This window comes from Mytilus galloprovincialis, chromosome 3 (genome assembly GCF_965363235.1).
Source record: "Mytilus galloprovincialis chromosome 3, xbMytGall1.hap1.1, whole genome shotgun sequence".
Taxonomy (NCBI): domain Eukaryota; kingdom Metazoa; phylum Mollusca; class Bivalvia; order Mytilida; family Mytilidae; genus Mytilus; species Mytilus galloprovincialis.
Window position 1 is genome coordinate 70,506,407 of NC_134840.1, and position 18,908 is coordinate 70,525,314.

General features: G+C 32.4%; 1 protein-coding gene and 1 long non-coding RNA gene across 2 annotated transcripts; both read right to left on the reverse strand.

The window, feature by feature from the left end:
• Positions 1–525: 525 nt before the first annotated feature.
• LOC143068801 (G patch domain-containing protein 11-like) lies at positions 526–14,606 on the reverse strand. Its single transcript, XM_076243104.1, has 6 exons — positions 14,440–14,606; positions 5,801–6,024; positions 4,758–5,011; positions 4,058–4,231; positions 1,209–1,290; positions 526–782 (listed from the first exon to the last, which is right to left on the reverse strand). The coding sequence occupies exons 1-6, from the start codon at positions 14,499–14,501 to the stop codon at positions 724–726; spliced, it is 855 nt and encodes a 284-aa protein (XP_076099219.1). The 5' UTR covers positions 14,502–14,606; the 3' UTR covers positions 526–723.
• LOC143068803 (uncharacterized) lies at positions 8,493–10,487 on the reverse strand. Its single transcript, XR_012976252.1, has 2 exons — positions 10,323–10,487; positions 8,493–8,968 (listed from the first exon to the last, which is right to left on the reverse strand). It is a non-coding gene; the product is annotated as an uncharacterized LOC143068803 (long non-coding RNA).
• Positions 14,607–18,908: the final 4,302 nt, after the last annotated feature.

Genomic DNA, 18,908 nt, shown 5'->3' on the forward strand with positions numbered 1-18,908 from the left:
CAGCTTAGTTTGGTTGTTTGCTCAGAAATTGTAATTAAGTTTGACACCTAAATTCAATGGGTAGGTGGAGTATAACAGTCTGTTTACTATACACAAAGACACAAAGGTTTGATTGTTCCATGAATATCAAAATTGTTTCCTATATAATATCCATGTCCAATCAACCCTTTTTTTTATATATATAGTAAACAAATTGTTACTCCGCCTCTCCATTGAATTTAGTGGCCAATCTTAATTACAATGCCTGAGCAAACAACCCAAAAATGTTTGCAAGCAAGGCATTTAAACTCTAGGTTTGCATGCTTTATTTTTTAACTGTAATTGAAAACAAAATGCATAAACTTCATCTGCAACTTCTTTTGAAAGACTATATACTAAAAATTACAGAAGAAAGAATGGAACACCAAGATAAGGGGACTAACAAACAAGTAAATTTACCAACAAATAATTATACATGAATGTGTCACTTTTTAATACTACTTTTAAAGACTCTTCCTTGAAAGTGTACTGATACAGATTCAGAAGTTGTCTATTTCTAATAGCATTTATTTATAAAAGATCATTATCACAGAAGTGTCCTGTCTTTTAAAATACACATTAACTTGATTCATAATGCATTGTCTATAATATCTGACGCATCCTCAACATACTGGCCTCCAACCAAGTAGTAACTTATACACAAAGACCTTTAGATAAGTACCCAGACTTTGATATGTACTGTTACTATTCATCATGGGCATCAGCTGTGTCACCAGGGCAGTTTGTTGAAAGATCATCCTCATCTGAAACAATAATTCATGGCTGTAATACATATAAATTTGGTCCAAAACAAACATAAAAGAAATCTTGATTGCAAATAACTTAATTTAAACGCTTGGAGTGTTTTGTTTGTTTCCGTTGAATAAACGTGTATAATATTGACATATAGATTTTTTTTTGTGTTGTGTTCTAGTTGACTGACTTTTAGCACATGTAATTACAATCCCTGCAAATGAAATTTTGTACATCACCATACTTTTGTTTATCATGTATGAAGATCTTGAGCTAATAATTTGGTACTTAAGTGTTTGCATTTCACAATGGTTGACAAAATTATAAAATAAATTTTTTTTTTTAAAGTTTTATGCCTTTTTACCTATTTTTATAGTAACAAACATTACCAGAAAGATTTTTTTCTTTTCTTATTAAAGTATATAAGAAATTAATACCTTCAAATTTGGTGCCACACCATATGCAGTAGAGATGTATTGTTCTAAGGTAGGCTGTGAGTGCTTCAAGTTTCTCTTGATTCTAAAACAAACATATTTTAGTATTAAGTTTTTATATTGTTTTTTGACAATGCATGATACAAATTGAACGATGAAAATTATTACTCAATGACTCAAAGTACCAACTCCAATATTACATTTCATGATAACAAATTGGACTTTTTTGTTTTTATCATGAAAAGATACTTTGTGAGTTTCTTTGACTTGAGCAGTAGATTTTGTCTACTTTGAAATGCAAGTCACAATATAATACATAGGATAACAAAAATAACAAATTGGACTTTTTTGTTTTTATTATGAAAGGAATTTTTGTGTGTTTCTTTGACTTTAGCAGTAGCTTTTGTCTAGTCTGAAATGCATGTCAAAAAGCAGTACACAGGAATCACTTTTTGTTGTTAATTAGAATCCGAAAGTAATAGTCATAAAGCAATGACATTTAAAAAATTATTGTTCATTTTTAGCTCACCTGGCCTAAAAGGCCAAGTGAGCTTTTCTCATCACTTGGCGTCCGGCGTCGTCCGTCGTCGTCGTTAACTTTTACAAAAATCTTCTCCTCTGAAACTACTGGGCCAAATTAAACCAAACTTGGCCACAATCATCATTGGAGTATCTAGTTTAAAAAATGTGTCCGGTGACCCGGCCAACCATCCAAGATGGCCACCATGGCTAAAAATAGAACATAGGGGTAAAATGCAGTTTTTGGCTTATAACTCAAAAACCAAAGCATTTAGAGCAAATCTGACACGGGTAGAATTGTTAAACAGGTGAAGATCTATCTGCCCTGAAATTTTCAGATGAATCGGATAACCCGTTGTTGGATTGCTGCCCCTGAATTAGCAATTTTAAGGAAATTTTGCTGTTTTTGGTTATTATCTTGAATATTATTATAGATAGAGATAAACAGTAAACAGCAATAATGTTCAGCAAAGTAAGATTTACAAATAAGTCAACATGACTGAAATGGTCAGTTGACCCCTTTAGGAGTTATTGCCCTTTATAGTCAATTTTTAACCATTTTTCATAAATCTTAGTAATATTTTACAAAAATCTTCTCCTCTGAAACTACTGGGCCAAATTAATCCAAACTTGGCCACAATCATCTTTTGGGTTAGTAGTTTGAAAAATGTGTCCGGTGACCCGGCCATCCAACCAAGATGGCCGCCATGGCTAAAAATAGAACATGGGGTAAAATGCAGTCTTTGGCTTATAACTCAAAACCCAAAGCATTTAGAGCAAATCTGACATTGGTAAAATTGTTTATCAGGTCAACATTTATCTGCTCTGAAATTTTTAGATGAATCGGACAACCCGTTGTTGGGTTGCTGGCCCTGAATTAGTAATTTTAAGGAAATTTTGCTCTTTTTGGTTATTATCTTGAATATTATTATAGATAGAGATAAACTATAAACAGCAATAATGTTCACCAAAGTAAGATTTACAAATAAGTCAACATGACTGAAATGGTCAGTTGACCCCTTTAGGAGTTATTGCCCTTTATAGTCAATTTTTAACCATTTTTCGTAAATCTTAGTAATCTTTTACAAATATCTTCTCCTCTGAAACTACTTGGCCAAATTAATCCAAACTTGGCCACAATCATCTTTTGGGTTAGTAGTTTGAAAAATGTGTCCGGTGACCTGGCCATCCAACCAAGATGGCCGCCATGGCTAAAAATAGAACATGGGGTAAAATGCAGTTTTTGGCTTATAACTCAAAACCCAAAGCATTTAGAGCAAATCTGACATTGGTAAAATTGTTTATCAGGTCAACATTTATCTGCTCTGAAATTTTTAGATGAATCGGACAACCCGTTGTTGGGTTGCTGACCCTGAATTGTTAGTTTTAAGGAAATTTTGCTGTTTTTGGTCATTATGTTGAACATTATTATTGATAGAGATAAACTGTAAACAACAATAATGTTCAGCAAAGTAAGATTTACAAATAAGTCTACATGACCGAAATGGTCAATTGACCCCCTTAGGAGTTATTGTTCTTTATAGTCAATTTTTAACAATTTTCATAAATTTTTACTAACATTTTCCACTGAAACTAATGGGCCAAGTTCATTATAGATAGAGATAATTTTAAGCAGCAAGAATGTTCAGTAAAGTAAGATGTACAAACACATCACCATCACCAAAACACAATTTTGTCATGAATCCATCTGCTTCCTTTAATATTCACATAGACCAAGGTGAGCGACACAGGCTCTTTAGAGCCTCTAGTTAATTATATCCAAAATCCAAATGACATCTGTGTAAAATGAGCACTACCCCATAGCTATGCCAAAGTGAACTATTTTTTTCTCTCTACATTTATATAAAGATTTTTTATTTTCTTATTACATTATAGATATTTAAGATAATCCTTTGATGTATTGCATTCTGTTTACATTCATGTATTTCTGTTCCAGACAAAACTGGAGCCTGGAGGCAATGTCTTTGTTATTTAGTTCATGCTTGTATTTTTTTCAACACTGTGTTGACAGTCATCAGTCATGATAACACAACATAAAGCTACTGTAAATTCAGAAATTATTGCGAGATTTTTATTATTGCGAATAATGCGACAGAGTTGTAAACGCAATAATTAAAACTCACATTTTGTAATATTTTATCTGAATTAATCAGGACTTTTCTCAAAATCGTAAACATTAAAATCGTATTTAAGTTTAAAATGACAAAATCGCAATAATAAATACACGCAATAATTTCTGAATTTACAGTATACAGAGCACAGTTAGTATGAGTTGAAGTACTCTACAAGTCAAAGATTGACAATATACTGACTGTTAAAAAGTCTTCCTCTTCTTCTTCTTCCACTTCATTGTCATCATCCTCTTCTTCTTCTACTACCTCGAATGATAACCCTGTCTCTGTCCCCGTTTCTGTTTCATTTTTCTTTTTCTTTTTTGGCAACATTGATTTGGGCCAAAAGTACCATTCATCTGGAATAGTAGTACCCTAAAAACAAATGGCCAGTGATCATAGATTTATCCATCTCAATCATTTACTTAAGATTATTCTTTGACTCAAAGATCCCTCCCAATTCTTTGGAAAATAACAATCTCCTGTTTTAAGTGCTTTAATGATCAAAATTTTATAAACAAGTTCTCAATGATCTACTTTTCCTTTTGGTCAGATTACTATGGTTAAACATGTAATACGAAAAAAATATATATTTGGATTTAATATTTAAGACCTTGGTAATATATATGTCAACCCAAAAGTTATAAAATTAGGTCACCTAGGTTTTTCGATGATGGACAAATAAATGCCCATACAGTAGAGAATCTTTTAATGATTTGGTTTGTTTGAGGTGAAGTCAAATTATGCAATGCATAAACACTGGAGATCTTTCTTCTAAGTTACTAAATGAGGACAAATGTATGATAAGACTTATCATAAGAAGTGCATACATTATGTAAGCACATTTAAAAGACAGACATGATTTTAAAACCATTTTCAATTTCAATTATCATCATCTTACCATTTCTGAATCTAGATGTTCACAAACTTTCTGACTTTTTATCACATCTCTCTCTGCTTTACCATCTGTGAATTTACTACTCATTCTCTGTTGAAAATCTCTTTTCAAATTGGATTCCATTTTCTGTCTTTTGATTTGACGACTGGCTCTCATTGCAGTCCAATTCTCTTTTCGCCTTTTTCTGTCTGCTTCAGCACCTAAACCACCTCTTCCTGTTCTAAAGTTTATACCAACGGGTTCTTTTCTTCCTTCACCTGTAGATATCCAAACAAGTACACTATAAATTTTAATAAGTAATATTTTTAGACTATTAAGCTGTACACCATCATTAGATAGAACAATGTCAGTCACTACATGTATTAAAATTAAAATAACAAAGTAGACATTTAGCAATGTTCTCCCCATGACATATCAGGGAACTCTGGTTCTATAATGCTCATACTTTTAATGACTGACACTCTCTTTTAAATTTTCTTCATGATTCAAACTAGACTTCCCATGGAGTTATTGAACATTAAATGACCAAACATTGTCATTTCATCATCTTTTATTATTTAAATAATAAAATAAAGTTTTTTGTTTTAAATCCTTATAATTTCAAGCTGATAATTATTATAAAGTTGAGATGATTGTCATGATTGATGCATAATAAATCTGACCAATTGCATTGGTTCTAATAACCTATAACCATCTAATTTCCTTACTTAAATTACAGCTCTTTTTTTAACGCTAGCAAGATAAAGGTTTGGTTGACTTGCTTGCTTTGTTTGTATCAATTTTTGCTCAAGCATTGTTATTAAGATATCGATTGACATCTGAAAAACAACATAAAAAGGCGGATTTAAACCTATATATATATATATATATATATATATATATATATATATATATATATATATATATATATATAAATTTAATTGGATGTTTTCCCAATTACAATTTTACAATATATAAACAAACCAAGAAGCAAACCAAAGTCTTGCTATACATGCTATACATGCATTAGGAAATTAGCTGTAAATTAATTCTTCATTTCAGCTTACCCTGTTTACCAATTCCCATTCCAGGTTTATATCCCATCTTTGCTAGTAAAGCAAACCCTTTATTGTCACTTTTAATGGCTGCTTGTAAACCCTCTTCTCTTTTCTCATGCTCAACTACAGACTTTGGTTTCACTATATTTTTAATATTAGATTCTTTAATTTTCTTTTCTACTTTATGAATCCTTGCAGTGTTGCCTGATAAAAGACCTGGTCTTGTATCTGTACTGTGAATAGAATAAAGAAAAGATACATGTATTTACATCTGTACATGGAAAATTCCGAAATGTAATAAAACAAATGCATGCAAAGCTTAATTTGTTTTATAGAGCTCAGCATTACAGTTTTACTATTTTATACTAAAAAGGAAAACTTTATTTGAAATGTTATGATCAGATATAATATGATCAATACTACACTTATTACCTACACTTTTGTAACCTTTTGACAAAATATTTGAGCTATGCAAGATTGATTTTAATTAGATATAGAGGATTCAGTTTAGCGGCTCTGTATGAGCTTGTATGGTTGTAATTATATGCCAGTGCCAGTCAACTGGTATATCTTCTACAGTTCTATGTTATAGTGCCATAAAACATATTGTAGAACAGCAGTCGACTGACATATATTTTGGCCCAAAATTTTTATGATACAAGCCGGCCCTAATGGACAGGTTGTGGTTTAGTATATATATGCATTGGATCTATTAATTAATATTATATTATGAAGCAGAGACATATAATACAAGAGATTGGCAACTCAGCGAAATCCCGTAATATCACACGGCCACATTTAAACCTCGCGAGATCTCTTTGGGTAATAGAGTCTTTATCAAAGTATTAAAAGTACTCGAAGTAAGGGTGAATGTTTAAGCATAAATTAACTGTTTCAGTGTTAAATTTAACATAATTAATTAAATAATTTGAGTTCATGCATAAATATTTATTTCAATGTCATTTTAATTTTGATTTGTATTATATGTATTTTTGAAAAAGAGACATAATTTGATATTAATTTAAAAAAAAAAACGATATTAAATAGTTGACACTTAATTAATTGTATCAGAGTTCATTTTATTTGATAGTTTCATAATGGGTTTCTATTTAATATACACCTGTGTCGGAGACATAATTTCACAGTGTGACATGTATATTAGGCTTGAATTATTCGATGGTCGGGTAAATCACAACCTGTTTAAAAGAGTTTTAATTGACACCTGGTACACAAGAAGTTGTTACACCACAGGTGTCCACAATCTTTCCAAAAATACAAAATATAAAATTAATTAATGAGTAGAAAAAAAACTTAATTTGTTTGTTTATTTACCGTTAATCATGATCAACTTTGTCTTATATTCATAATTTTTATAGATCATTAAAAAATTATTACTTTTTGTGTTCATTATTAATTGGGCATGTATTGAGTTGGTTTTTTTTGGGGATTGTCGGTAAATTGTTTTCTAAGTGTGTTTTTCGAAATTTACATTATGAGCTTGCATTGAGTTTTTTTTTTTTTTTTTTTATGATTGTCGGTTAATTTATGGTTTCTCCTTTTCACGGATTGTGTATTTAGGACTTACATTTAATGATCATTTAATAGAAAATGGCAATATAAGTCTCACTTTTCACCTCGAATGTAAAGAGATTAAACCATAGTTTAAGTGTAAGGAACTGCTAAATATACGATAAAAACTCACAGCAGCAGGTATTGCTGCCTTTTCATGTAACAATTTTTGTAAGAATAAACATTCTACTATGCTATACTTCTGTTAACATGGCAAGTTGACTTCAAAGAATACACCAGTTTAAATGCCATATTGATATCTAAATGTTTTGAAATGTACATGTTTCCCTTCTTTTTAATATACTTTTTGACTAGTTAAAATCTCCTTTTAGTTTTGAAACAGACATGCACATGTGTAAATAGTTTAATAACTACTTGACTTGATTTGTTAGTTAATACCTTTTTCTTTTACTATATACAAACTGCACGAAAATGTGTCTACCTTTATTGTTGATCAGGCTGATTTAATTGGTGGTTGCCTAACGTCCAGTGGCAAATATTTCACATTTTTTTACATATTGATGTGCGAGTGTATGACATTTCTTTTCTGTACAGTATATGCAATATAATATTTAACTCTCCACAAGAAACCAAATTACACAGACATTAACAACTTTAGGTAACCATAAGGCTCTTAGCAATGAGAAAAATTCATACTGCACTGTCAACTATACAAGGTCTATTTATGAAAAAGGTTTAACAATTCAATCAAGAAAACTAATGGCCCGATTTATGTACAAAATAATAACAAAAAAATCCAAATATTGTATACAGCAATAAACCACAAGTGACTTACAGGCTCTTTACTTTGGAAAGGCAAAAACATAATAAAGGCATGATGCTCTTTACTTTGGAAAGCCACAAACATAATAAAGGCATGATAATAGATTTCACAAGCCGTACAGTTTTTTGTTCCTATTTGTTTTTTTTTTTGTTATGTTTTTTTCCCAATCAACCAAATAACATCTGTAAAAAAAAAACATGACATACATCCCAGTATTCTGAAATGAAAAGGACCAGTCAGACTGAGAATCAGAACATGTATTTATGTATACAATATATCTAGACTATCACTACATATGATTCCATCTTTTTTCAATAATCAAACCAAGATATAAGAAAACAAAAATCATTCCAGGTATAAATAATATTTTTATTATCAAACATTCATTTATAATGTTACTGTGAACAATATCTGAGAGTTTTATGCTCATTTCCTTGCAACTGAAATGGTACAGTTCAACTATGCAAATTTCGGTATCTGTACAGCTAAGGATATATGTATCAGTGATGCTAACTTGTAATAAATTGCATAAAGTCTGAAAGGGAGAAAGGCAAGGTTCTTCATGTTCATTGTGTGTCTCATTTACTGCAAATATCTCAATTTTTTGTGTAATCAGTTGCTCTGTGCCTCCCACTGGTGCTAGAAAACAATCAGCATGACAATCAAATTCAAGCGTACATATGATGAACCTTTTCATCTTCAGTGTGGATTGAACGGCAACATATATCTCCTCCATAATGGTACCAACAGCTGTCCATGGCCGAGGATTACTTTTCTTTTTAACTCCTTTTGTTAACTTTCTACATCTTTTCCTCTTTGGCATTCTAAATTAAAAACAAAAATAATATTTTAGAGTTGAAAAGAAATTTGAAGCCTATTATACAACATCTATTTGTCCTACTTTTAAACGTTACTTCCTACATGTATGTCACATAACATTCTGCAGGTTTTTATTATGTTAAATCTATTTTAAATTTCTTTTGTCATGTATAGACCTTTCAAGCTTGCTATTAGGTACAAATATTTGATATGTTTATCAATTGTTAAACGTCATACAGTGAACATACAATGTAAGTTGTTGACATAAACTTTATTTAGTCTCTGCTTCTATATATTTTGTAGATCTCATGACGGTATTGAAGGGGTTTACAATGAGGGTCTGGAAGCAGGGGCGGATCCACCCATTTTAAAAAGGGGGTTCCCCACTCAAGATAAAGGGGGTTCCAACCACATGTACCCATTCAAATGCATTGGTCGTCCAAGAAAAGGGGGTTCCAACCCCTGGAACACCCCCCCCTCCCTGGATCCGCCAATGGGAAGGTGTTTACAAAAGGTAAACGAACAGAAAGCCACAGGACATAGTCACAAATTTGGTAGGACAAAATGTCACAAATAATCTGTTGACAATTGTTTGTATATATAAGCATATGACAAGAGAAATATCTTTAAATATTTACTTTTTAATACATATATTCATATTAAAGTTTAAGAAATGTGTCATTATATTTGAAAAATGAAGATTTATTTAATTTTAATCATGCAAAAGAAAGATTTTTTGGCACCATGAAGCCATTTAAGTGCCAAACCAGTTTGACATTTTGTTTTTTAACAATTATTTGATCATCTTTGATATGTTTTTGATAATTTTATTTGGACTAGGTTTTTTGGTATCAATATGAAAATATTAGTCACCTTTGCTGAAATTTTTAGAAACCACTATAGGATCGATCTTTACGAAACTTGTCTTATTTTAACAAGATAACATTTGGAAGTAATATAAGATTATTAAATTGCATATTTATTCGTTAATTTCTAAGTTTTATGAAGAAAAAAAAATGGTAGTTCATAGATGGATTTGGGAATCAATGCGGAAAAAAAATCCCCTTTGATGGTATTTTATGAAAACACTATTTGACCAAACTATACGAAAATAGTCTCATTTTAACGGGATAACAATCGGGAGAAGAAAATCACCTCAAAAATGTATATACATTTTTAAATTTCTACGTTTTACGAAAAAAAAAATGGTGGACCAGACCGGTTCTACAGCAATAAAGAGGGGGAGCTGAATGGACCGACTTTAAATTAGTCTGCATTTGATTATTATCATCATTTCAGCACATTATAGTATAAACAAATTGGTAGAATTAGTAAAATGTATCTTTTGAATATACTTACATGCTTTAGCTGTGAAAACAATGGACATAAACGATAAAAAAAATCTTTAAGCGTATCGTCTCGCTTTACAACAATGGCGGAATTTGCTCATCTTCGTCCCAGGTCACATCATCATCCCAAGCACTTCCGGTGGCCAAGTGATTTCATTGGCCGTTATATAGACTCTACTAGAGTAGTCTCGATAACCCAGACGCATATTTAAATATAGCGTCTGGGGTGATTAACCGGACTGGTCAGATATTTATAGGGGGCGTAACAAATAATTAAATATAGAACATATCTATAAATAGCACTTCCGTTATCCCCATTATATTTAAACAAAAAATAACAACAGTACACAGTGTAACGTTACATTTATATGTGACTATTAAAACAGACATTCTTGTAGCTGATCCTATGTTGCCCAACTTGCAGATGGGCAATGTTAAAAAAAAAGAACGATAAAAAAACTGTAATTAGCGGCGATCTTTTTTTTCTGAATTTTGTACACATGTATAAGAAAATTAAAGACATGATTTTTTCGTGGAAAAAATTTGGTTGATTATATCATATAAGGAAACACTGTAGCATGACTGTATAGTGCCCTCCTTATAACAAGTTCTGGATCCGCCACTGGTCGTTTATAGAGGATACCACGCTCTCTGCGCGCCAAGAGAGGGATCCGTAGGTGGACCGTTGTACATAAAGCAATACAATATACCTTAATTTTCTGGTGAGTTATAATTTCTCGAACATGTATCCCCAACGGGCTATAATTTAGGACCTCATCTTTATAATTATTGTTATTTTTTTTCGTCCTGAACATACACTATTTACCACAAGACGATAACCAAGCAACCCAAAAGAAAAGTCAATCTATTTTATCACACCACGTTTAATATGCATACTATAAACTACCATTTTTCTCTATTTTCATATAGTACACCACTATATATATTCTCTATTCTTTATATTGTATCACATCGTCCTGAACATTCATGAAATATTTGCCACTTGACGTTAAGCAACCAACAGTCGGTATATTGTAGCCACGTTAGTCTGTATTCCTTATTTTTAATTTTTATCCATTTTTCTTAGTTTTGTCTCATTCTTATTTCTGTAAATTCTTGTTATAATTTATGCTTTCCTTTTTATAATAATCTTTCAGATATCTGACGCACTTACCTTACTCGAAAAGCACACATCAAGTTACGTTTATGGAAAGAAAAACAACTCATACAAATACTAAGATTACAATGTAGAAAACCCTGCTTAACAACTTATCACTGCAGATCAGTGAGATCACACAATGAGTCAACTTAATTTTTATTTACAAAATTAACTGATTCTTAAAATTGCTAACGACAGAATAGTCTGAATGTTTCACCAATAATCTATATCGCCTAATCCTTTTGGGAAGAAAACATTTTGGGACCAACCTTCACACAATACCACTTTGCCAGTCTCCGTGTCTATGAAGAAATTCAGAAGTTAACCAGTCATTCATGAAACCCAATACTCTTTGAATGCATGTTTAATCAATCCCATGGAAAAGATGAAATGGGATTTATCCCATACTGCATAGTAACTTGTACAAAAAATAACTGAAAAGTGTATTCTCCTACTACAAACTATTATAATATCCATCAAGACTTTTGTATAAAAGGGCAGCTTCACAAAAACAACAACTTCGAATTCTCCTGTACATGTGAACCTTTATATAAAATAAGGAAATTGGTACGATTGCTAATGAGGCAACAAACCAGCAGAGTTTAAATGACATGGATATTCGCAAATATAATCACTGCTCGGCCTCAAATATTAAGAAAACTCCATACCATATAGTTAACTGAGAAGGGCCAGACATGTAAATGAGATACAACGCAAACGGCAAAACTGTTAAATTGTTTATATGATTTTTAATTTGTTAATACAAATCTTAATTCTCCGACATATCTGACAACAATGTGTTTCTTGATGTTTGTTTTATTTACTTAATATATGTCTGTGTACCTTTTTTCCCTTTGTGGTTGCTATCAAAATAATGTTAACCCAACATTTTTGATACTGTGATTTATTTATAATGATTGCTGCTTCAGTAATTAAAAAAAAATCTTTGAATCTTTTTTCTTATAAAATTGAAGCTGTTTATGATACAATGAAAATTCGTATATTTATATAGATTTTTTTAATTCTTCACATTTTACACATTACATCTGTGTCCCGAAATCATCATTGGTTTGTCTACAAAATAAAGTAAATGTTAATAAAATCATATTAATTTTTGGTCACCAGCATAGCATATATGAAAAACAAAATGTTTGGAAAAAAACATCATACAGAAATACACATTTAGAAATGTCTTGCTGCAAGCTGAATCCCGCTACGGGATGCGAGATTATCTCGCTTTGGTGATGACACGACCCATTGGTGGCATTGGGTTGTTTCCTGCTCTTTTGTCGGGTTGATGTCTCTTTGACACATTCCCTGTCTGTATTCTCTATCAAAATCATGCATGCATTTTTATCATTGTTAAAGGCCATACAGTTGCCTATACTTGCTCTCATCCACCTCATTTGAACTTGGGGTGGATAGTTGTCTCATTGGTATTCATACCGCATGTTCTTATACTTGTATAATGTTGACCTTTTAGTACTTTTATTCTCAATTTTTGTTTCAGTCAACAAGATGTCCTGTTAATCATGTTGATGTCTACTTTTGGTAATGTATGTCATTGGGTTCACAGGTTGCTGCCTCATTGACACCTCCTTTCATTGATGCTGCATCTATTGTTTTACTGTCTTGTTTTGCATAAAAACAAATTTTCAGTGTATTCCTCATGCCATGGTTTTGTTTCAAGGTTTAGATAGCCAATTGGTATATATTCACTGATAACATTTGTATTCTTTTATGGACTTTTTTTAGTGTGAAAAAAATGTCTCTTAAAAGTGCAAAAAAGTATTTTTCTTTTTTAAGTTGACCAGTCCAGACTTGGTTTACTAACAGTTTATTTAAATTACTTTTCATAACAACGTGTCCCACTCCTTATATGTTTGTATAAGCTAAATGCATTTGTTTAAAAAAAATCGAGCATAAATCATTTTGACCGTTTGGTGTATGTACAAAATCAGTGGCATCTTCTAGATATACTTAGTTTGTTTTTCTTCTGCTTATGGTTTTGAATTGCGTTCCCTCCTTCAAATGTGAAGAACATTGCGCATCTCTCCTCCCCCCCTTTTTTTTACACATATCAAGATGCAAACTCCTTTATACACTACATATAAATACAACAAACTTATGATCTTGGATGAAGTTCATATTTCGGCGTCAAATCACTTTTCCATCAAGTATTTTTAAAGTTAACAACCCCAAAATGTATTTATAGCGTACACACGACTGTTCGAGTGGTCCCAGTCAATAGAAAAAATGCCATTTATTGTATAATTATTAACTTGCTTACGTAGCACGGACATGCATGAAAGAATATAACTACTTGATGTTTCAGTTTGCATTAAAATTTATGTAACAGTTTGTGTTGTTATATCATCTTACCAAGGTTTGATGTGCTGTTATTTTCCTTCGCGGTCATGGAAGCCATGCTGTCTGGTGTTTTCCACGACGTGTATGTCGTCACAAAAAAAATATAAATAGCTTTAAACAACAATCGGTACACTCGGGCTTTTCAATAGTATTATCGTAATATAATTTCTTCCGAAGTCAATAACCAACTTCTTGGTTATTCGTCTTGGACATTATCTTTAAAAACAAGCTAAAAAAGCCGATACTATTCCGAATGTCATAAATTACCATTTTTATATCACTTGTCATCCAGACGCTCTACTTTGAAAAATAAAGCGGCTGGATGATCGAGACTACTACTAGAGTTGCCAATCTCTTGTATTATATGTCTCTGTATGAAGTAAATAATTGATTAAAAACAAATAGAGCTTTTTATATGTAATTTCTTTGTTCTATTAAATATGCCCCGACATTTTCAATGATCAAAGCCTTTTTATTTGTACATCTATTGACTCAATAGAGCTTTTTTTCATTAGCTTAATGATCTTTCCAAACCTTTTATCCATCCCCCTCTTTTTCTTTTACGAACTTAGTTCGATAGTTCTAAATAATACTCAACCATTTTGTTAGGAAGGTATCAGACATATAATCATCTTCTTCGTCGTCTAAGTTGGCAGACATTTCCGTTTACATTCAATGGCATTACAGGAAAAATCACATTTATATTTATTTTTTGATTGTCAAAAAAATAAACGGATGGACTGAAGATCATGTAATATCATAAACAAAAAGAGACAACGTCGTTGCATTTCCGGAAAATATCGCAGTAAATCCGCTATTTCTAATTTTTTTTTATCTATTCGAGATGTAACAAAATGAATTTTACTTAAATGCATCTATTTTGAGATTGAAAATATTTTTAAATTATGTGATAAAGCTTATGTTGTTTTGTGTGTAACTTTATATTGAGTTGATTAATTTCGCACACACAGAAATGACATATAATATACTATGACTCTGCTGTGGTCAAATCCGACGTACTTTTGCATTAAATTATAAAAGACCACATCATAATGCATCACAATTAAGATAGGTACCAAAATCCATGACTTCATTGTAAGATATTTCTTAACCAGAACTTTAACATGATATGGAGGGGACAGATAACCGGACGAACAGACGGGCGGACGCTAAGACCATAAAACATGCCACCTTTTTCGTACACAGTGCATTAAAAACTATCAACTTTACCAAGGCTTTAAAATAATTTGGTAACATAGAACCAAGGTTAAGTCTACATGAGATATTTCATGATTAATGATTCTCTCAACGCTTAGCACGCCAAATAGGCAATTATACGAAACTGAAGTGAATTGAAAATTAATTTGTTCAATAAGCGACATGAGATGACAGAATTAAAGTACACAAGAGTGCACACACTAAAAAGTTTCGTCTTTTTTACTAATTATTGATATTGATAGTCCTAAATATAAAGCTTTATTACAACTGTCACATATACTTAACATAAACCAAGAAAACTAAATATTGACATTTGAACCATGAAAATGAGGTCAAGGTCAGATGAACCATACCAGGTAGGCATCTAATTTTAGCTAACAATTCTTCCATACAACAAGTATAGTTGACCTATTGCTTATAGTTTTAAGAAAAACAGACCAAAACACAAAAAATGAACACTGAGCAATGAACTGTGAAAATGAGGTCAAGGTCAAATAAAACCTACGCGACTGACATAAAGATCATAAAATATTTCTATACACCAAATACAGTAGACCTATTGCATACAGAATCAGAAAAAAGACCAAAATTCAAAAACTTAACGTTGACCACTGAACCATGAAAATGAGGTCAAGGTCAGATGACACCTGCCAGCTAGACATGCACCTTACAATCATTCCATACACCAAATATGGTAGACCTATTCCATATAGTATGAGAAAAACAGACCAAAACACAAAAACTTAACTATATGCACTGAACCATGAAAATGAGGTCCTGCCAGTTGGACATGTACAACTTCCAGTGCCTCCATACACCGAATATACTAGACCTATTGCTTATAGTATCTGAGATGTGGACTTGACCACCAAAACTTAACCTTGTTCACTGATCCATGAAATGAGGTCGAGGTCAAGTGAAAACTGTCTGACGGGCAGGAGGACCTTGCAAGATACACGCATACCAAATATAGTTATCTTATTACTTATAATATGGTCCGAGACCACAATTGTCGTCCCTTGATTTTCGTTGTTCACAAATATAGTCCCTAGTGTTGACAGTGGGTTACTTGCCATTAATTTTTATACCCCTTCCAAATTTATTTCTCCATGTTTAATGCCTCAAATTGCAAGTAGGGGGGTGAAATTACACTGTAAAAAAATTTGGGTCCAGAATTTTAAAGGAAAGTAGTGATTTGGTCCAGCTGAAAAAGGTTGAAAATTAGCACTTCGGAAGCTGTCAAAAGATTTCAAGACGCCCTAAACATAAAATTGTCCATATTTTGAGTTAGAGCCGATGAAGTTTTCTATAATTTTGATATAATTTGTCCCAAAAGTAGTACAACACACTGTAAAAGTTTCTTTGAGAAAGCGCAGGTGGGATTTTTTTTATTTTCATTTATGTTCTAAAAGAAATGCACTACGAAATAATTGTGTTCTCGGACCATATGAGAGAATTTAACCGTTTACAAAAAGTTTTTAACTTTTTTTTCAAGTAGTGACTGAACCATGAAAATGAGGTCAAGGACATTGGACATGTGATTGACAGAAACTTCGTAACATGAGGCATCCATATACAAAGTATGAAGCATCCAGGTCTTCCACCTGGTAAACATATGGCTTTTAAGCGGTTAGCTAACGACGCCGCCGGAACACTATTCCTATGTCGAGCTTTCTGCGACAAAAGTCGCAGGCTCGACAATAAAACCAGAAACATATATATTATTAAAGACATACTGTTCCCATGTAAAACTAAACAAAAACATCACGAAATTTCGCGCACATTATCAGTGATCCATTCAAATGTCTTATGAGCTGAGACTACTATATATGTTATAGATAATAGTAGTCTCCGATATAATGTACCCCTCTCAGACGGATAGTGTACGCATTGCAATCATTACACACACTTATTATAGTAGAGTATGGTCGACCTATTGCTTATAGTATTTGAGACATAGATCGAACAAAGAGAATGTAGTAAATCATTGTATGGGTCAAGGATATGTTACACTGACAGGCACACACGACTGAAGTACACCTTTCAACAAATTTCAGGGGCGTAGCTACCCGGAGGCACGACAGCACGTGCATCCACGTCGTTTTCACAAAAAAAAAAAAAAAAAAAAAAAAAGCAGAAGAGAGTCAATCGGAATCGGAGACTGTTGGTGTCTTTCCCGTCTATCCCGGATATTAGTTTGACAACCTAGTTACAAGTGTTGATGAAGCTGTTCATTCAGAAAAAGATCGTAGCTCCGAAGTTGCGTTCACATTGATTCGGCATTCAAAAAAAGAAATGGCAAAATAAAAATTTATAAATTGAATGTTAAAGGAAACACCTATGTTGTCACTTTTTTTAATTGATGAAATATCATTAAATAACGACATTTGGTTTCAAATTAATTTTTTTTTTGTAGATTATGACAAAATCGGAAGGTTACTTGTATCTTTTACAAGATTTTTACTTTTGAATTTGTAATACTCAGTCTAAGAATAAAGATATGTAGTTTTGGAGCACATTTTACATTGTACAGTTCATCAGTTTGGAATGAGATGTACCAATCGGCATTAATTATCAGATCCCTTCGATATCGTTGAAAATATGCCGAGGCGATGTGGTTGACAGACTACCGGAGACAATCACCCTGCAACCACGCCAAAACAGTATTAGAAAGTCTCATTATTTTTTGCGTTCATATACCATTTGATAAGGCAACTGGACAGTGGAGTCGCGTCAAGTTATCAGAAAATCGCTTCTTTGTGCTGTATCTGCTTCATCGTGTTGTAGGAAATATCACAAACGAACAAATCTCAATATTGTCTGAAACATACGAAACTGACCTAGCATGTAATTTTGACGAATTCAATTGGGAGGTCGCTCGATATGCCGAACACGTACGCTGGTTTATAACATCTCGCGAGTGCTACCATGCCATTATGGCCCTGAGATCTATCAGTCACGGTACTACGTATGTAATTGAATACAAATGTACGATCAACAATGAACAACGAAAGTTACATAGCATTACTGCATATTCATCGGGATTTGAGTGTGAATGTTGACAAAGTAATAGAGAAGTTTGTTTCTGCCCAGACCCGAAGAGCAGATTTTGGACAATTTTGAGTAAATTCTGTATCACAACTATGTGTTGTTTATGTATTACTATATTCAGAAGATTTTTTAATAGTTTTACATTCATAAATGTTTATCTACATATATCTCCTCTTTTAACCGTCCTATGACCGAAAACAAAACAAAAAAATCTGCATAATAGGGTCCCAAAAATTTTTCGCCTTGCTCCGCTCGGCGGTAGTTGCTTCCACATCGTTTCTTTCTAGCTACGCCCCTGAGAATTTCATACACAAACAGAGTTGACCAACGGCATACATTATCTAAAAATAAAGATGCAGTGCTGCAGTGTTTTGTAATAACTTGAAGATAAAGATACTTACCAGTAACTTTATTAATATAATTGGAACTGTCTTTTACAGACAGTTTAGATTGCAAAGGATCGTAATTGTAACTTAGACCACTTGGCATGTTAGTTGAATGATTAAAAACGCTTTTGTCAGGTCAGCAGTATTTTTGTGCCTGTGTCTCTGGTTTACTGTTGTTGGTGCGCTGCCTAGTTTCACTTTTCGTCTAACACTGTTCCAGGAGCGCATGATATGCCCTTCACCCTTTTAGTTCGTCTTCTTTTGTAAATAAATTTATTTGACCAACAAGAAATAATGTGAGCACTGCTCAGATAGACCAACAACAAAAAAGTCATGCATTCACACAAAACGACGATTTTCAAAGAATAAAATGCCACACAATTAAACTCCACAAATTGTATGTCATATACGG

What these genes read in the sequence shown, in the direction of transcription:
- LOC143068801 (XM_076243104.1), bottom strand. Translation starts at nt 14,501, where the DNA reads ATGTCTGCCAACTTAGACGACGAAGAAGATGATTATATGTCTGATACC. An exon ending in AATGGGAATTGGTAAACAGG is followed by an intron (nt 5,012 to 5,800) that starts GTAAGCTGAAAT and finishes GGATATCTACAG; the next exon opens with GTGAAGGAAGAAAAGAACCC. An exon ending in GTGTGGCACCAAATTTGAAG is followed by an intron (nt 783 to 1,208) that starts GTATTAATTTCT and finishes TTATTGTTTCAG; the next exon opens with ATGAGGATGATCTTTCAACA.